Source organism: Erythrolamprus reginae, chromosome 1, assembly GCF_031021105.1.
Source record: "Erythrolamprus reginae isolate rEryReg1 chromosome 1, rEryReg1.hap1, whole genome shotgun sequence".
Taxonomy (NCBI): domain Eukaryota; kingdom Metazoa; phylum Chordata; class Lepidosauria; order Squamata; family Dipsadidae; genus Erythrolamprus; species Erythrolamprus reginae.
In genome coordinates this window covers 55,662,262-55,683,386 of record NC_091950.1, presented here as the reverse complement: position 1 = coordinate 55,683,386, position 21,125 = coordinate 55,662,262, and the positions used below count along the sequence as shown (strand labels likewise).

At 35.6% G+C, this 21,125-nt stretch overlaps 1 protein-coding gene across 3 annotated transcripts in view; it reads right to left on the bottom strand.

Annotated features, from left to right (window-relative positions):
* The window catches only part of DICER1 (dicer 1, ribonuclease III), a 62,842-nt gene that overhangs the window by 7,627 nt on the left and 34,090 nt on the right, over positions 1-21,125 (bottom strand). For all 3 annotated transcript variants that reach the window (XM_070752868.1, XM_070752886.1, XM_070752878.1), the window contains 13 exons: positions 20,069-20,311; positions 18,608-18,762; positions 17,072-17,204; positions 16,038-16,113; positions 13,855-13,994; positions 10,817-10,996; positions 9,282-9,495; positions 8,702-8,855; positions 5,506-5,688; positions 4,590-4,695; positions 4,313-4,488; positions 2,951-3,725; positions 1,234-1,389 (listed from right to left, as the gene is read on the bottom strand). In XM_070752868.1, coding sequence (XP_070608969.1) covers positions 1,234-1,389; positions 2,951-3,725; positions 4,313-4,488; positions 4,590-4,695; positions 5,506-5,688; positions 8,702-8,855; positions 9,282-9,495; positions 10,817-10,996; positions 13,855-13,994; positions 16,038-16,113; positions 17,072-17,204; positions 18,608-18,762; positions 20,069-20,311 — 2,691 coding nt within the window. The remainder of the gene's footprint in view (positions 1-1,233; positions 1,390-2,950; positions 3,726-4,312; positions 4,489-4,589; positions 4,696-5,505; positions 5,689-8,701; positions 8,856-9,281; positions 9,496-10,816; positions 10,997-13,854; positions 13,995-16,037; positions 16,114-17,071; positions 17,205-18,607; positions 18,763-20,068; positions 20,312-21,125) is intronic.

Below are 21,125 nucleotides of genomic sequence, written 5' to 3'. Positions count from 1 at the left end.
AGAAACATAGATTGAAGGCTGAAAAAGACCTCATAGTCCATCTAGTCTGACCTTATACTATTTCCTGTATTTTATCCTAGGATGGATAAATGTTTATCCCAGGCATGTTTAAATTCAGTTACTGTGGATTTAGCAACCACATCTGCTGGAAGTTTGGTCCAAGCATCTACTACTTTCAGTAAAATAATATTTTCTCACGCTGCTTCTGATCTTTCCCCCAATTAACCTCAGATTGTGCCCCCTTGTTCTTGTGTTCATTTTCCTATTAAAAACACTTCCCCCCGAACTTTATTTAATTTTGTCTGTTAAATTCACTTCTTTTAAAAATGTGGTCACAATATAGTTTTGGGGGTATTCTGCTGCTTCCAAAATTTTATAAGGGTAATTATCCATTTATGCTTTCAGGCTAGTTAATAACGCTGCTAGCAAATTCATTCTTAATTACTTCCCTATTTTGTATAAATTTAGGCAATCCTTTAAATATTTTATGGTACAATAATATTACATCGTAATATTTTTATTGTGCCCTCTAGTGGTTTTGTATTCAAAGTATGAATCTCAGAAAACAGATACGCACAAAAAATTCCTTCCAATCAATCTTATCACTTTTTAATGGACAAATACTAATTATAAATCTAAAAGATCACTGTGGACTTCTGTTGTAATTATTGCAGATAAATTGAAGGGAAATTAAGTATACAACAGTATTATTATCTGGCAATAAAGCTTTTTGGCAAACAATATTCTTTGTTATACCATAAAGCAAGTCATAGTAATATAAGAATCCAGAACTTGGTCTAAAATAATGTGCATCAAAGAGTTATAAATAAGCAATTAAAGATTCCATTACATTTATTTTTACAACAAATATTCTGAGAAAGCAGGGGAAAGTTCAAAGTTGTGATTTTAGGCATTCAGATTCTGTAAGGCAATACTGAATTTTTCATTCCTCCACAGTTACAGACAGAGAGGGAGGGGAAAAATCTTATCTTTTCAAAATAAGGAATTTTTCCCCAACTAGTATTTTTGCTTATTTCCATTTTATTGTTTAAAACATTTTTCCTCATAAGTCTTCCAATATAACGTTTCATCCTACTTTTATTAGAGACTGTTTAAGAGAAATAAAAAAGTAGCAAGCAATATTTTATGGAAGACTGGTTATGTAAGGGTCTTCTTGTTTCACTTGCAACAACACAATTGTAACCGAGACATCTAATACTTCAAAAGACTTACCATTTCATCTTTTCCCCATTTGTCTGCATTACTTTTGTCTTGGTTTACTATGTAACCAGGAGGAAGCCAGTTCACGGGAGGATCAAATATAGACACTACCATGCGACTAGGAAGCCCTTTCTTTTTTCCAAGACGATACAGGTTACAATTGCTGACCTTTGAGGGGGGAGAGTTTATCATAAGCAAAATAATTGAAAGCATGCATTTACAGAGGTAGATAGTAAAATCTGCCTCTATTAAATTTGTTACTTTTGGAAACAGTTGAAATCTATCAGATAAGCTCAGTACAACAGGTAGCCTTAAGAAGCCTAATTAGGACTTGAATTCTGTGGCTAAGTGAAGCAGTTGTTAGATGAAACTTCACATAACCACACCACTTAGAAACAGTTCTGGTAGTCCCAGTTGGAGTTATTACAACCACACCATCATTAGGCGAAAACCTCATGCTTCTCCTGCTCTGTGCAAACTCCAAGCTTCATCTTGCTGCCTCCTCCCCAATTGGGTCCAGCAAGCTCTCTCCAGCATGAGACTGCCATTCTGCTATGTTCATGTCTTCTTCAATTCCCCTCACATGCTGATCTTCCCATCTCTGCCCTTTAGCCAACCCTGTCACTGTAGCCTATCCTGTTGCCCCTGTTGATCTTCACCATCATACTTCTTCCTGCCACTGATGAGGCATGCCTGGCTGAGTCAGGTACTAGTCATTTTAGATGCCTTAACAAGGCATCCACAAGGCCTTGCAAAGCTCATGCCTCTTTAATGTCTCACAAGATCTCACAACACCTCTGGGACATCTCCTGTTCAGTGGGAGGCAGAAGAGGGCAAGAGTCTACTGAGGCGGCAAATTGTAGGGCAGCAGGAGTGGCAGACTGCAGGGTGATTAGAGGCAGAGATGAGGGAAAGAAAGGTGGGTGGGAGGAATTGGGAGTGCACACTGACATTATAGATACGGACAGGCTGCCAAGCATTCAAATTTTGATCATGTGACCATAGGGGCGCTACAATGGATGTAACTTCAAGGATCAGTCTTAATTATTATTTATTTAGCACCACCATAGCTTTGTTGCAGCTTTAGTCATTTACCTAATGGTCATTAAGTGAGGAGTACCTGTACATTATAATACTGTTGTTTCTAAACTAACAAAAAGGCAAATAAAGCTATTCTTTAGTTATTCAAATTACCTGTAAGCACATACAGCAGAGTACAAATAAAAGTCAGTACAGGTAATCCTCACTTTCTGAGCACAATTGGTAAGTGATGTGGACATTAAGTGAAACTTCATACGACTGTGCCAGAGTTATGCTATGTCTGCTGTGATTATTAAACAAATCACTATAATTTGCTAAGCGTAATGTCTTGTGACTGTGACTTGCAACTTCCAGCCAACCTGCCTTTTGACATTGCTTGTGAAAAGCAGCTGCGAAGATCGCATATAATCCCATGACAGTAAGGTGTTGAGATTGGCACAATGCATGCCAGTAACAAAGTAACTGAATCACAAGCATGCAATCAAAAGAACAGTGTGATGGTCACAAGTTCAAGGACTGGTTGTAAATCTATTTTTCCCAGCACTGTTGTGACTTTCAGTGGTCGGTGAACAAGGCAACAGGCAGTGGGAACTATGTATGCATACTCTAAAAATACTGCTACATGTCACTGGATTTGCTGATTTGTACACAAACTCACAGAATTGAAAATCACGGATACACTACTCACTTTTTTGCTTCTCATATACGACAGGCGTCCCTCATGAGCATCAGGATAAGTGCAAAACAAGTATGTAGTGATGGCATGTTTTAAAAATGAATCACCAAGCATTTCAAGCCGTTCCAGGTTAAATCCATCACTAGCATTTGAGAGAGTCAATGCCTGAAGAATGAGACCAGGGTTTGGACCAAGGGTTCTTGAGGAATAACCACTGGAAGAGCTTGTTACAGAATCCATGCTTTCTTCTGAAGGCTTGCAACCTTCTGAAGCACTGGTGGTCACTGCCATTTTGGGACAATCATCTGAGGTAGATTTGTTAGCATTTCCATCAAGATATTTATTACTCAGAGTACATTCATTGCTGAACTTGAGCTGGTTCTCATCGTATAAATTCTGAATAGGATATGAGGTAGTTGATTGTACAGGTATTTCTTGCCTGCAGTAATTTAGCTGATTTTCTTGGCAAATTTCTCTGTTAGGCATGTCACAATTGCCGTTGACAAGTTTTTTATTGTAAGGAACACCGTTAGTTGTTGCCAGTTCTACTGAGACATCCTTTTGGAGTTTGCTAGGGGATTCTATCAATGCTCTGTAGTTCACAGACATTTGGTCATGCTTATCTGCGGAGGAGGTTTCAATAGCACCTTGATGTGCAGCATTTTCAGGGACTATAATTGCACTGTGCTTACAATAATTTTCATTCTCTTCTAGAGAGGAATTAGGAGCAGAGATGAAGGATTTGCTGTCAATAGACTTTTTCCATCCAAAGTCCAGGTTAGGATATCTGAAAAATAATTATGTAATTTAAAAATGTCTAATTGATACACATACAGAAAGCTTAGTCTATAATGCTGATACTTGATTTTTCAATATAACCCTCTCTAATGGCACTATAACTATATTGCTTTGCAAACTGCTTTTAGACCTCATAAAATCCAAATCAATTAACAACTGTTTGATAGAATTTTAAAAATGGGAGTCCTGATATTTAGTGAATTCTGGATGTTGTCCATATTAGCAGCAACTATAAACCTGAGAACAAAATGAATTGATTTCAAAAAAGTAATAAAGAATATTCTATCACTGTACTGCCATATTTATGTAGGTATATTTTTTTTAAAAAATGTATTTGTATTATGAAAAGTTATCTATTCTTATACAATTTAAAATGGACAAGCAAATCATTAGATTTCATTTTAATTCTTGGAAAATATACTAGTGAAATGTAAACAAGTCATTTCTGTAAACTGAAAAACACAAAGTTCTGATGGGGCATTTATGGAATCACTGGGAATCCATATGAAAACATGTTTAACTGGCCTAATTCCAGACTAGTGTTTTTACATACTTAAACTATAATGTATTTAATACCTGAAATCCATAGGAAGTGACTTGACTCCTACACCAGCATCAATAGCTGTTTGAGATCTGAGTTCCTCAGCTGTCAAAAGGCAGTGAAGACGATAAAGGATACTAGGGAGACAAACTGCTTTTCTCCACAGTGATGCTGGAATAGGATGTATAGCACAGAGTTCTGGAACTAAAATCTTTAATAGAAAACAAAACAAGACAAAGCTCTATTTTAAAATGTTACAAATTATAGGGTAGCAAGCTACTGAGCCCTCTAAAATAGAAAATATACCATTACCTGCTTATTTTGCAGACTTTCCCACTTGGCTTTCCGTTTCTCTGCACTACTTAATGGAAGAGCTTTCCCCTTCTGATTCAAATGCCGAGGTGTCAAAAGATTCAGTCTAGGACAAAATGAACAGGCTTTTTTAAAAGGCTAGCATTTTAAAATAATATTTCAAATTCCATCTTTAAAGATGGAAATAGGAAAAACAACTTGATTTACAAGATTTATTAGTAGGGATGGGATTTGTCCCTCATAGGCCTTTTTTTTTTTGCATTTTGTTCATGTACATTATAAACTGAAAAATATGAAGATTTTTCTGAAGGGAAAAAAAAATCTATATAATTGTTTTCCTCCATTCCCTGAGTTACTGATTTGCACATCAATTATATTTAGGTGGAGATGAGAAAAAGTAAATAGAGCAACCAACTTATTTAGGTAGGGAAACCTAAGTGCAGCCTCCTTTGACCTTACCCAACTTTTATTTTAACTCTATTTTAATATTTTCTGCTTATTGTGCTCCCCAAAGGAAGAAAATGTAAACATGTTTCTGTTTAGGGACTATGACAGCCTCTCCCCAATAAGTTTTTAATCTTCTCTGATAGAGTAGGTTTATATATCAGAACACCACCACCACTACCACCCCATATATCATGGAGCTATATATATATAGTTCCACGATGAAGGTAAAAGGCCTTTGGAAGAGGCACTGTGCCTTTTTCTCTTTTCATTTATAGAGCAGATCTGAAAAATCCCCAAGAAAATGCATTGGTCTAGGATTGTCCCCCGAACACATTTCCTTTTGAAAAAAGTAATATGTCTAAAATCACTAAAAAATAATATGTCTAAAATCACCATCTGTATGGAAACCTCATGCCATGGTAATAAATCACAAGGGGGAAAATGTGTAAATTCTGATAGTTGACTTTACCTTGAAGATGTGTGGTCAACATCCAGCAATGGCTGGTTGAGATTGGTCAGATCAAGGTTGTACTTTGTTTTATAATATTCAGCAAATGTTTCATATTCCGGTGAAGGAAATTTGCTCAATGGTGTAAGATCTGTGTAGACATCAGCAACATAGAATCGATGAGGCTGGTCAAAATTTCTATACCTGGATAGAAACAGATATTTCAAGGTCAAATACTGTGCCAAATAAATTTTCTACCATTTCCAAATGTTGGATTTAACTACAAACCAATCTGAAATTAAATATAATTTTATTTTCAAGATAGTTACTGATCAAAAACAATGAGCTATATCTTCCAGTAATATTTTCTACAAGATGTTTAAACTTGAATTAGTTTAGTTTGAAACATTTTGCATATTACTCTTGATGGGCATTTCTTCACACTATACAATTATTAGAAACATAGAAGACTGACGGCACCTACGCTTAAACCACAGGCCACAAAGCATGAAAGCCCCAGCTCTAACGCTGGCCTTCTCTTCTTACCACTCCCCTTTTGCTCCAATCTCCTATCCCTCTTCCCCTTATATCTCCTTCCCTTATTCCCCAACCCCCTACTTTTCTTCTTTTCTCCCTCCCCACCTATGTGTACTATACAAGTAAATTATAAATGTTAAAATGCATATTATATATATCCCTTTTGCTTTTCTGTACCCTGTTTTTAATGTATATATTCAATAAAAATATTTATTAAAAAGAAAAAGAAGACTGACGGCAGAAAAAGACCTCATGGTCCATCTAGTCTGCCCTTATACTATTTCCTGTATTTTTATCTTAGGATGGATATATGTTTATCCCAGGCCTGTTTAAATTCAGTTACTGTGGATTTACCAACCACGTCTGCTGGATGTTTGTTCCAAGGATCTACTACTCTTTCAGTAAAATAATATTTTCTCATGTTGCTTTTGTTTTTTTCCCCCAACTAACTTCAGATTGTGTCCCCTTGTTCTTGTGTTCACTTTCCTATTAAAAACACTTCCCTCTTGAACCTTATTTAACCCTTTAACATGTTTAAATGTTTTGATCATGTCCCCCCTTTTCCTTCTGTCCTCCAGACTATACAGATTGAGTTCATTAAGTCTTTCCTGATACGTTTATGCGTAAGACCTTCCACCATTCTTGTAACCCGTCTTTGGACCAGTTCAATTTTGTCAATATCTTTTTGTAGGTGAGGTCTCCAGAACTGAACACAGTATTCCAAATGTGGTCTCACCAGTGCTCTATATAGCGGGATCACAATCTCCCTCTTCCTGCTTGTTATACCGCTAGCTATGCAGCCAAGCATCCTACTTGCTTTTCCTACCATCCGACCACACTGCTCACCCATTTTGAGACTGTCAGAAATCACTACCTCTAAATTCTTCTCTTCTGAAGTTTTTGCTAACACAGAACCGCCAATACAATACTCAGATTGAGGATTCCTTTTCCCCAAGTGCATTATTTTACATTTGGAAACATTAAACTGCAGTTTCCATTGCTTTGACCATTTATCTAGTAAAGCTAAATCATTTACCATATTACAGACGCCTCCAGGAATATCAACCCTATTGCACACTTTAGTCATCGACAAATAGGCAAACCTTCCCTACCAAACCTTCCCCTATGTCACTCACAAACACATTAAAAAGAATAGGACCCAGAGCAGACCCTTGTGGCACACCGCTTGTAACCTGTCTCTGCTCAGAATACTCGCCATTCACAATAACTCTCTGTTGTCTACTCTTCAGCCAGCTGCAAATCCACTGAACTATCCAGGGATTAAGTCCAATCTTCACTAATTTATCTATCAGCTCTTTATGTGGAACCGTATCAAAGGCTTTGCTAAAGTCCAGATAGGCAATATCCACGGCACCATCTTCATCCAACACCTTTGTGACGTAGCCAAACAAATCAATGAGATTAGTCTGACATGATTTGCCTTCAGTAAAGCCAGGCTGATTTGGGTCCAATAAATTATTGTTTTTTAGGTGCTGATTTATCCTCTTTTTGAGTAGAGTCTCCCATCATTTTAACTATAACTGATGTCAAGCTAACTGGCCTGTAGTTACCAGCTTCTTCTCTACTGCCCTTCTTGTGGATAGGCACAACATTGGCCATTCTCCAATCCTCAGGAACATCTCCTGTTAACAGGGATTGGCTAACCAAATCAGTCAGGGGGGTAGCAATGACAAATCTGAGTTCTTTAAGAACTCTGGGGCGGATGCCATCTGCACCCATTGCCTTATTTATCTTTAATTGTTCAAGTTCTTCTAAGACATCGGCTTCTAAGATCACTGGAGCTGAATCCATACAGCTGGAAGCAATGTTATATCCATCTATAGTATTATATTGTAAGGTGTCTTTTGAGAAAACTGAACAGAAGTAGCTATTGAAATGGTCAGCGATCTCCTTATTCTCATCAATGCATGTATTATTCCCGGTAGTAAGCTTCATGATGCTGCAGTTTTTCTTCTTCCTATCACTAATATATCTGAAGAAGGCTTTATCCCTCTTCTTTACAGATTTGACAATTTCTTCCTCATGAGGCTTTAGCAGCATATATTATCTGTTTTGCCTCCTTCTGTCTCATTTTATACACGTCTCTATCAGCTATACTTCCAGACTCTTTATACCTCCTATAGGCAGCCTTTTTTGCATTGACTATAGCTCTTACATCATTGCTAAACCATAGCGGTTTCTTTTTCCTTTTACCTTTAGTTATTTCCTTACATACAGTCCAATGGCTTTTAAGATGGCCTTTTTAAATACAGTCCACTGGGTGCTCGCTCCTGCCATTTTATCCCTCCCCTTTAATTCATTATTTAAATATTCCCCCATTGCATTAATATTTGTTTTTCTGAAATCCAGTACTTTGGTTGCAGTATAGGATTGCTCACAATCAGTGAGCAATCCTAGGATCAACAAAATGTTTTAATACTCTAATACTTTAATACTCTTTAATAATCCTAGGCTCAACAAAAATGTTTTAATACTCTATTAGTTGGAATAACTTCTTTTTACTTTGACATGTAACCTTTCGAGAAATCTAAAATCCAATTACTGTAAGTCACACTTGATTGCTATAAGATGTCATTAATAATGTTTACATTAAACTGTTAAAAGCTGAAAAAATACTGATCAATTTTAAATATATAGAGATATTTCAGAAAATACTCACCTTGGAATGATAACTGCATCCTGGTAATCCTCTAATTTAAAAATGAATGGTGTTTCTTTTGTATATTGTGTACTGGGAATGCCAGTACGAGCTTCCGATTTCTCAATATTTTCCATAAATTTAAAATCAATGTCCAAAGTGCTGGAGCCATCAACTTAAAAACAAAATATTTTATTTCAATTTCAAAACTGAAAATATTTTCAGATTCTTACCACATATTTTTTAAATAGTAAATAGTACCCAATAATTTTTGTCAAAATCTATTTTATAACACCAGAGGGCTTTTGGTGGTAATCAATATTTCAGAAGAAAAGAAGTCAATCTGAAACACTGTAATATTCAAAATCTAAAACAATTAAAAGGCAAAACTCCTTTATTTGTTTTATGGCGTGTTGCAAATCAGCTTTATTTTCTGCAAAATGCTTTAACATAAAGGATTGTTAAAGGATGCTAAACAATTTAAAGGATATTAAACAATTCCTCCATATGCGGGAAGACTTTTGTGTATGCAAATGATCACCTAAATATTCCTTCAACTGTATGTAACTTTAATTAATACATAAAATAGCACTCTTCTCACCAACATTAAGAGGTAGAACACAATAGGCTGAATCAGCATCAGTGGGTCTGAATTCTAGTGCAGGTTTTTCAAGTCGAAGAATGTGAGAGAATATATATTGGTGAAGTCGTGTGATTAACTCAAGCATTTGTAATGACAAAGTGAAATTTGATTTCTTTAACTCAATAGATATAGTCACTTCTCCTGAGCGGGTATATACAGGAAAATGAGGAATCTAGGTAAACAAACAAACAAATCAAAGTAAACGTAAGATGGTTACAAGAAGGCATTGGCTAAAATTTGTTATTAACAAATAAAGTTTGTTATTAACCAGAGTACATCTAATATTCAAACCAGCATAACGGTACATATATTTACAGACATTCAATTATAGATTGCAAACACACAAAACCACCTTAATGTCAGGTTAAAACTGAAAACTGTCAGAAAAATTTGGTAAATTCATTCAAGAACTATCATGTAGGAGCTATTATTATAATCTGAATATTTGGGGAAATACAAATCCATATATTTTTATACAGTTTTATGGTAAGAATGTCACAATTTCTCAAATAACTATAACCTTTACATTTTTTGTTTATCTTGTGCAATGTTATTATTTATAAGGTACTACCTTATAAAGACAATTCTTGATGCAAACGACTAAAGGGCTTAGGTTTGTACATAACTAAGCATAAATATTTATTAGTATCCTTTACAGTTCATTTCAATCCTAACTTATCCTGGGAGGAATACAAGAACAACAATGTAAAAACTAAAGAAACTATCAATTTTATCATAGTTCCCCAAATAAACTAAGGCCTGAAAGCATGCTGAAATAGTATTGCTTTAAGGAGGTTCTGAAATAAAAAAAATACTGAAGTCATGTGAACCTCTTGGGCAAGAGAACTCCCTAAAGTTCCGTATTTCAGTTTAGTGAGAATGTTCACCATCTATTTTGCCACCCCATTTTGTATTAGCTGTAGCTTCTGGATTGTGCCCAAAGTTATAGCCGCTAGAGTAATATGCTTGCATTGGAGATATGTAGGAACTCAGAAAGAATATAATGCTGACATACATTAGTGTGACTTGAAATATTAATCTGGATTTAGTTTAATTCGTGTATATGCATTCTGCAATAGAAGGCATTGCTTAAAATAAATACAAACTACAGGAAAATAAAAAAGTCATAGGATTTAGAAAGCCTGTCATAATATAAAAGGATTTTCTTTCTATGAGCAAATTCTTTTACAGAGAGGCAACGTGTGTAACTGTATTCTCTATTTCACAAGATTCCAATATAAACTGCATCACTCTAAAATAGTTATGAAAAAGAAACAAGCAACTGAAGTACTGATCTGGATCATTTTATTATTACAATATTTCAAACATTTCAAAACATAAATATCAGTCCTTTAAAAAAAATAATTAGGTAACTCTGACAGGTAAGATAAGCAAAAATTGTTCCATAACTATGGAGTTCTACACTGCAATGAACACCTAAAAACAAATTTAGAAAGAAAGAGAAAGGCATGTGCATATGTATATTTAACTACCTGAGGTATAGGTTTGGCTGTCAGTATTCCAAAACATCTTGTAGTATCTTCAGGAGGATATAGCTTCCGTCTTCTGAAGTTGAGCTCATCAGGTAGAGGTGTAGTTAAGACCATACCAATTACATAAAGGTAACAGGGTTGATCAGGTCTGGGATAACTGTCCCTCAAACATTCTGGAATCTATAGACATAGTGTAACAGACATGCTTTTTAAATAAAAATTGTCCTTAGTGATACATAGGAACAATACAGGTTTAAAATAAATTATCTCTGCATGTACATATTATTTTTAAAAAATAGAATGCAGGATTAAATTACAAGTTGTCAGTGATTTATTGATTTTTATAACTAGCAGCAAAAAATTTAATGCATAGTTTCTGCATCATGAAACCATTTGAAATCAGTTTATATTACAAAGACAATAAATAAAACTAAAGGACCAAAATGGAATGAAATAAAAGAGGCTCCAAGCCAAAAAAACAACAACATTCAGAAAGTTAATGAGTCTCTTCAAGCATTATATTTCAGCTATCCTGGATAAAAAGGTAATTTATAATTAAAATTATTGTAATTTACAAATTCAGTCCTGGTTTCTTCAGGTAAGGCTAAGAAAGGCCTGCTGCTTGAAATCTGTATTGTTGCTGCTACAATGCTAGATAGATCTAGGGTATAATATATTATAGACAACTTCCTCCTATCAGTAAATGTAGCTTCAAATTTAACAATGAGATTTTACAAATAAAAAGTGTTATTACCTGATGTTTCCCATTTGTTTCCAACACTTCAAAATCCAAAAAAGTATATTTACTTTAATGTCTTTTTGATTGGTACTAAAAGTGTATATTGAGATATTGAATAAATGAAAGAATGAAGGGTGAAATTTTAACATAAATAGAAGTGAAGAGAAATAAGAGAAATATAAACAATAAAGAAGTGAAAGATGGGAAATAGAAAAGAAACATCTTTAAAAACGATAGAGATATGGGGGGCAAGTTAAAATAGAGATAAAAATAAGAGAATAATAGTATATATATATTAACACATTAAGTTATATGAAAGAACAAGAGGGAGGTTTAGAAACTAAAGAGCAGTAGTAAAAGGTATGTGTAAACAATATGAAACAATGAAAATGAAATGTAATAATTATGAATAATAATACAGTGATCCCTCGATTAGCACGGTCTCGATTAGTGCGAAACGCTACAACACGGTTTTTCAAAAAATATTAATTAAAAAATACTCCACGGTTTTTTTGCTATACCACGGTTTTTCCCACCCAATGATGTCATACGTCATCACCAAGAGTCACTTCTCTGTCTCCTTCTCTTTCTTTCCTGTCATTCTCTGCTTCAATCATTTTCTCATTTCTCTTTTTTCTCCTCTTTTTTCTATCATTTCTCTCTCTCTTTCTTCCTCTCTCACACTCTCTTCCTCCCTCTCTCATCTCTTTCTTTCCTTCTCTCTCTTTCCTTCTCTCTCCCCCCCTCCACTTGCCCACGAGAAGAAAAAAAGCAGCCTCTGCCGGGCAGCTCCCCTTGTGCCTCCGCTTTGTGCCTGCCTCTTGTCCCTCTCTTTTGGGGATTTTTTTTTCTTTTCTGTCTGAGTGCGTCTGTGTGAGCGCGAGAGAGGGAGTGCGTGTATGTGTGTGTGTGTCTGTTGCGGCTTGGGCTGGTCGGCCTCGGAGGCGGGAGAAGGCGAAGAGGTAGCAAGCGGGGAACCCGGCGGGGTGGATGGCGGCGGCGGCGTGTGTGTGGTGGCCGCCTTCAGCGTGCTCGAAGGACGCGGCGCCGCCCGCCTTGGAGCCCTCGAAAGCCTCGTCGTCTTCTGTGCTCTGCTCGCCGCTGCTCTCCAAGCGGGGCGCAGCGGCTGGGAGCGCGCGCCTTTTCTCCCCTGCGTGGATCCTGCCTCTCTTGAAGATGGGGAGCCTGGCGACGCGCTGTTTTCCCCCACCGAGGACAATCGGGGTAAACTCTTTTGGTTGGGAACCAACCGGCCGGGTGCTCTTTTGGCTCTCTTGGGGTTTCCCCTTTGCCTGGGCAGCAGGAAGACCCTTTGGCCGCCCAACAGCTGACCTGCTCCGCAGCGCGGCAGCAGCGAGGAGCCGAAGATGGGGTTTCCCCTTTGCCTGGGCAACGGGGAAACTCCATCTTCGGCTCCTCGCTGCTTCCGCGCTGCAGAGCAGATCAGCTGTTGGGCGGCCAAAGGAACCTTCCCTGGGTCTTCCCCGCTGCCCACACGCAAACTCCACCATCTGCGCATGTGCGGCCATGGAAAAAAAAGGGCGCGCATGCGCAGATGGTGTTTTTACTTCCGCACCACTATAACACGGAAAATCGATTAGCGCGGGAGGTCTTGGAACGTAACCCCCGCGCTAATCGAGGGATCACTGTATGTCTATTTATATTTTGAAATGTATGATACCCAGGTATCATACCATTCACACATTGATATGTATAAGCAGTATAAAATAAAAAAATGGATTAAAAAAAAAGGCATGCGGATATGAAATGGAAAAACATTTTTTGCATCAGAATTTCTTGTTCAAGCCCTGAGTCTACGGAGAGGCGTGGCATACAAATCAAATCAAATCAAATCAAATCAATCAATCAATAAATTTCCTTTTGATCCCACTGGAAAAAATACTGTCTTATCACATATAAGAATTTTTATTCTACCACCTTATTGTGATGCAGAAGTATACAGAAGTGTTTTCCCCACTCCTCAATAGAAACATTGTTTTCATTATTACAAGATTATCTGATTAACACAGATGCTAAAGAATCAGTATACAGTACTCCCATTCAAGTAAGAAAAACCTTAAACATCTCAAATTTGAGCACCTCAAATTTTTCAACTGTCAATTTTGAAATATTAGGGTGTTCAAAAGTTGTGACATAACACCTTGGGGATTGTAAAGATATTTTGGTTACTTTAATATAATTTCTATGTTTTTGGTAAGTAATTACACAAATATCATAACTTATAACATTTGTTTGTTTCACACAGTCACATATTTTAAAACCAAAGAACTATACTAACAGCTTTAGGGTAGCACTGCCTTCGTTTTGTAGAACCTGGCCTTCCTGGAACGCTGGTTTCTTCTTCATCATGCAAATCAAGTTCCTCCTCATATTTTACTGTTTCTTTCCCAACTGGCATCAAGTGATCATCTAGTTCACCTAAAATATAAATAAAAAACAAATTATAAGGCAAGTAATTCCATAATTAAGAAATAATTTCATCATCCATAAAGTAACTTTTTTATCCAGTATTTTATAAAATGCATTTATAAAATCCCGGTCTAAACTTCCTCACCTGTTTTACAAAAACATGCTACAATTTCAAGCATACATAAAATAAAAAATAACCATCTCTTAATTAAAATGTAGAGTTACTGCAGCAGTAATTACAGGAAACTGTCCCCAAATTTAAATTAAAGATCTTTTTCAAGATTCTTAAAACATTAAATGCAGTATTATTCTTTACAAATCAGTATATAGCCATGACACATATGTCATAGGTGGCACGCAGATGCCTCTCTGAGGGAACGCTAGCTGTCATCCGAGCCCAGCTCCACCACACATGTATGTCCCATTGGCCAGCTAATCTTTGGGTCTCTGCCCCGCATGTGTGTGTGGAATGCGGGGATGCTCACTTTGCGTTTGGGACCTGGAAAGCCTCCTACACCAACCTGAAGCCAAAAAAGGGCAAAGGGGGGCATACGCAGGAAAGGTGCTCACATTTCATTTTGGGGTTTTGAGTGCATGTGCATGCATCTGCAGGCATGTGTGAGGCTTTGGGCGCTCGGTACCAAAAAGGTTCGCTCTCACTGGTATATAGTGTTAAAAGTCTGAAAGGAGTCAATTCAGCTTGGTTTTATTCATATTTACTCTGAAATAACTCATTGAGCATCTTACCACCTATAAACATATATAGGATTTTATTCTCACTAAGACTTGAGAATGCTGATCAGTGCGCAAAACTAAGCATTTTTTATTCCTTCTTCTAATAAGAAACCTGAGCCCCTCAAGTAATTAGATATTACTAAGTTCCACAGTGGGATCTTAATAACATTAAGTATCAGAAGTGTCAGGAGGATAAGGAAATTGGGAAATGGGCAGGAGAGATTCACAGCACTATGTTTTAACCAAGTGTTTCAGGGACAATAAAAAAAAAAGCTAGCTAAATTCCATGGAAAGGCGAAACTTTATTTTTTAAATTTTATTTCCCAGAGTGTTGAGGAAAGATTTTTTTTCATTCTGGAAGCAGAGTAGTCTATTGTTCTCCCTGAGAATTATTTGACAATGGATTGAAATCTTTCAAACTGATTTCAATGGAAGAAATGGAAGTCATTTAAAGAAGAGTAACTTTTTAAAAGAATTGTAGATGGAAGTTTTACCTTCAGGTTTTATTTCAAGTACTGAACTTACTTAATACAATTTCTATATTGTATTATATTCTATATTCTGTACAGTCTGACATGAAAAGATAGAAGGAAATGATTTTTGTTTGTTTGTTTGTTTGTTCTTTTTGAGAGCGAGTTTGGACTACCGGTTAATGCATCAGGCTAGAAACCAGGAGACTGAGTTTTAATTCTGTTTTAGGCATGAAAGGTAGCAGGGTGACTTTGAACTAGTCACTCTCTCTCAGCCCTTGATGTCAGATTTCAGAGACAAGTCAATCAGTCTCATATTTAATTCAATTTTTGTATTCTGTAGGATGAAAAGAAAGTAGCAAATAATGGGAAAATTAATAAATAAATGTGGAGCCACATAGCCATTTTAGCCAGTTAAACAACTGATGGAGGATGAAGGTGAATCTATACGGAAAATACAGATTATAAATATCATCAATATTGTCAGTACAATAAATACTAGACCTTCTGTTATAATCATCTGCCAGGACCAGAGTGTGAAAACCAAACTGTGCTAAGAATGTAAGTAACTCAGCATTCATGATACTAGAAATTCTTACATATGTGAATTTACACCAGAGAAAAATACTAAGTGCAGTTTGGATATGAAAATGATGGTTACTAGAAAACTTAACAGTGACTTTAAAGAAGATCAGAAGTAAAAACGAAAACTGCCAGTTCCCCCAAAAACCCTAAGATGGCATTTTCAGCTATTTCTTTCCTTCTACATTAAAAAAAAATCATAAGTGTCAAGATAGTATCAAATGTTCTTTAAATAAATGATATTGCTTCAAAAAGTTATACTTACCTATTTTATGCAATTTTTCACAACAAATAAGAGCGACAACTCTTTCTGCTAATCTTGCACAACTCATTGGAGGACCCTGGAAATAAAATTCGAAGCAAGTCTTTAAACATTTCCTATCAATAAATAATAATCAAATTTATTGATTTCTTCATTTCATGTTTCCCTCTGGAGTTCATGGTGAAATACACAGCATTTTAAAATTCAAGTTCTACCTCTGCCTACCCCAGGCGTGGGCTGCTCCAGGTTTGGGTGATCATCTAGCAAAGATTCTGCACAATTCGTTGAACCCCCAAATCCCACTCACTGGCCCCACCCCTCCAGGGGTTTCCACGCAGCCCCATTTTGAATCCCATGAACGTGCAGGGCCCACACAAAGGCTCAGGGAGGGCAAAAAAAAAAAAGGTTCCAGAAGCCCTCAAATGGTCCCACTTCCGGCTTCTGAATGGCCTCCGGAGCCTGGGGAAGGCTGTTTTCACCTTCCCGGGGGCTCGCAGAAAACCTCAGGAGCCTGGAGCGGATGAAAAATGGGCCTCCCGGAAATAGCCCATTTCCAGCCTTCAGAGAACCTCCGGACCACAGAGAGGGTGAAAACGCACCCTCCCCCCTAGCCATGGTGCAGGAGGACAACTAGGCCATGCCCACCCAGCAACCAGGCATAGAACCCGTTGCTAAAATTTTTGAAGCCCATCCCTGCCTCACCCCTATAGCAACCCTGTGCAGCAGACTTTTGCACATAATATTTGTCATTCAAGATTTAATAGTTTAATTCAAATAGAGAGAGGAAAGTACTCCTCCTTCTTCGCAATAGTATAAATTTCAATCCTCCAAATGACCTCAATTATACCCCATTTGATTGATCAACTTCCAGTTGAGAAACCTGGGAATATTGTAGTCAGATAAAATCCATGGACCAGCTACTTAGCACAGAGTAACCTTTCATATAAAAGCAAGTTATGCATTGCAGGAAAAACAAGTTGCAGGAAAACATTGTATGCACTCAAAATTTATTTACTCTACACAAACAAAATACTTACGACTATTGGTGCTCGAAGAGGAGAATTGATAGGTAGATAAAGTGTTGCATAAAATGTGCTATCAAGAAGCTCTCTAGTTTTACACTTCGGAGCCAGATGAGTGAATGGATCACTTGGTAATCTAGCACAATACCTATTTGACACATTTTAAAAAAATAAACATAATTTTGAAAAGCAAATGACATTTTATGGCTACGATATTCACAAGTTAACAGAAGAAAGAAATCAACAGGCAAATGGATAAGTCAATAGTTAGCAATTATTTCTAAGATTTCCACCCATAGTTAAATAGCTTTATTTAAATATAATACTGCACAATTTCCCCAAGCAGAATGACAATAAAGATAATAAACAGGAGAATCTCGGTTATGTTTCCAAAATTAAAACTACTGGAAAATTTTATCTATTAATTGAGTAATATCACATTAAATAAAAATATATATAACAGGTGTCTAAAGATCAGTTTTACTATAGCCCGAGTCTTCATCAACTTAGTATTGTTTCTCTTTCTCACAGTGGTCAAGAAGCTGCCTCTAAGTTGCTTGGAAGCAGGAAGGAGGCATACCCTGCTTCTAACATTCTTCCCTTTGAAATAGTACTTGGTGGCATATTCCTCACAACTTGGATGAAAAAAATTCAAGATCAATAGCCCTTCACATCTCAAGGAACTTAATCCTTGATATTAATATTTAAAACTATCCAATTTAAAGGCCAACACAGTAAGTATGAATTGCATACTTTATACAGTATATAATTAGGAATTAATTATATCCTGTATATAATTATGTATGTTTATCCTGTGAACAATTGTCTTAAAACTATTTTCAATCAGCCATAGTAAATATTTTTTTCTATTTTGAGAAAGGAAGTCTTTGTCCCGTGCCATGAATTGTTTTATGAAATGCCCAACATATACCCCATATTGTTCCCAACTAAATAATCCACAAGTCTACCTTTTATTTAAAAAATGTTTCTTATAGAAAGTTCTTAATTCATGAACATAATTCATGTACCATTAATTATATTTTTTTATTTTCAGTTAGTCGTAATATGAACTACTTTTCATATGCAGAGCTGGCATTCTTACTATACTATTATCCCAAGATTTAGTTAAGAACAATGACGGGAAGTCCTCCCTGAGCTTGTTGGTTTGCTTGCAGATGTTTCAATACCCAAATAGGTAACATCATTAGTACAGCATGGATGATGTTATCTAAATCATGTAATAAAATGCCTACAAGCAAACAATCAAGCTCAGAAAGAAATAAGAACTCCATATTACTGTAGTATTTGCTTTAAAATTACATCTTTCATTTCATTCCCTCCCTAACCTCCAATATTAAATATATTTCAGAGAAATTAATAATGAAATAATAAATGGATTTAGTTGTCTTATTTCTTGTAAGACATAAAATCCTCTATTTAAATAAAAATAGATAAATGCTTAAAACAGATACAGTTACCAGCATGTAATTAAAACACTGCTGTATATCATATGAAATATTGACCTAAATAGGGAAATAATAGTCACCATACCTATTTATGTGCCCAATAGCAGTGTTTATTGTGACTCTTGGACCACCATCTTCTGGCCTTAACGCATATGGCGGGAAGATGTCATCATCATCTATAATAGGCTCATTTTCTGTTTCACTAATATCAACAGACTTTGAGCATTTGTTCCTCAGAATCTTTAAAAAAATCAATTAATAGAGAATGGTAAGAACATTATATAAATTCAGCCTTGAGATAAAAATTATTAGCAAAAGTGAAAGTTACAGAATATTTAAGAATATTTATTTGTTTGTTTGGATTTCTATGCCGTCCTTCTCCATAGACTCAGGGGGGCTTACAAAACAAGAATAAATACAAACTGCAGCATATTTTTTTTAAAACATAAAACTTGATTTAAAAACCCCAGAATTATTAAAAACAGCCACACATTCATCCTAAAATAGTATGGGATTATCTGTGGGCTATATTTTTACTAATGACATATTAATTCCTAGCCCTTTTAAGGGAAGAATTATCACAATCACTAGTATGAAAATGGCCACACCAACATCATCAGTACGTGCTAAGAAAAAGAAACTAACACCACTGTCCAGAGATGATTAATGTTCAGATTACTTGGCTTCTGTTAGAAAAAGAATAACGGATAGATCAGTGTCTTTTTGTGTACTATCTTTCAAGTATTAGCATATACATCAATTTCTGTATTTTTTATAAATATCCCAGTTCTCCGAATGATTCAAAAGAATTGCTTTGGAACATGCAGGAACGATATGAAGTACTATTTTACAATAGTTAAACCACTCGTGTCTTTAAAAAGGCTAGCATAACTACTTCTGAGATTACTCCCAGCTATCCCTCCAACTGGATGCACGCACACATTGATGATTTCAAAACATATTTTCTAAAATATTTACAGAGAGTGCATGTGAATAAAAATATAAAATATTTTTAGCTTTATAAAAATATAAATATACAAATAAAAGATGGGATCAGTATCCTGAGAGATATCTATCCTATGTCTCTCTCTTATTGTATTTAGTCGTCTTTCCGTGGATCTTCTGGTGTGGGTCACTTATTTGTCCACCTACCTTTGGGCAATATACGGTAATCTTCTAAGTCTATTCTTTTTGCTCCTTTAGTCATCAAGACATATTTCTCAATTAAACCAGGATTCCCATTGTATTTTTTAATTCCTTCCATTTTTAAGAAAAACTAATTGTCCGATAACCAAATTAGTGAATCATTATTTTACCTTTTTAGAACCATAAAAGCAGCTTTTTAAAAAGAATTTGGGGGTGATTGAGATCGTATTACCTTGCATCAAGCTGTTTGTTCTAATTGTATCAACTGGTTTTTGTTTCTAATTTTTCCATTCTGGTATTTGGAAGTGAAAAAGGATAAGGCTTGTACAAATAAATAAATAAACACCCCCATTAATTCTATTATGATTCAGTGACCTACATGGACTTCTTTGTCACATACCTTCTCAATCGCTTTGTATGTTTTAAGATCTTCTTCAAAACATTTAATTTTGTCGGAATCAGCTAACATAATGTAGTTTGAGATTGGTGCCCTGGCTCTTCCTTTGGATTGCACATAGGAACGATATTCTGTGGGCAAATCAAAACGAACCACCAAGTTGCATTTTGGTATGTCAACACCCTCTTCTACAATACTAGTTGCAATTAGCAAGTTGGTTTCATGTGCTCGAAATTTTCTAAGAACCTATAAAGGAACCGAGAAAACATATTTGTAAGACCATTTGCTATAAAGCCATTATCTTCACAAAAATATATTGATATACTTGCAGAACTCTACTTATAGTCCAATGATTTGGAATAAAAATTATAGCTTTTAAAAATTATTTTAATTTTCTTTCTCAGTTAAATTATTTAAAAAGGAATAAAATGTTATAGAAATACAAATATAACATGTTATAATTTTAGAGAAAGTTAATTTTAGGAAAAATTATAAATTCTTTAGTTTACATCTTAATATGAGTTTTTAATTTCGTTCCCCAATTTATGCTCTATTATCTTAAAAACACTTGTGTAGAATTCACTTATTTGTCACTTCCCTAAAATTCAATATACAGTATTCTAAAATGTAAGCCCAGGACTCTCCAGATTTTCTTGTCACCGAAGACAGAGAAAGCATTCCTATAATTTGATCAAAGTGCAGTTTTAATTCCAAAAAGGTGTTTCAAGCACAAGCTGTCTCTTTTCCTGAGATTTCCTGGCAGCTTTAATGAGTAGCAGACTAGCGCTACATTCGCATCTATGAACTAAGAATTACCCATTGGTTCTTTTACTTATTGTCATTTGCTTCATTTGAAAGATAAAATGTACCAAACACTAAAATACATTTCTAGTTTATTTAAACAAGCTCATTTAAAGAACTGTACAGGACGTTTTTGGCATTAATAATAATGTTGTTAATTATGGCAATTCTGAACTTATTTAACTGTATATGAAAAAGTTGGTTACAGAAATATGATTATTTCAAACTTCATATTTGTTCATACTCATTCATATAAGTT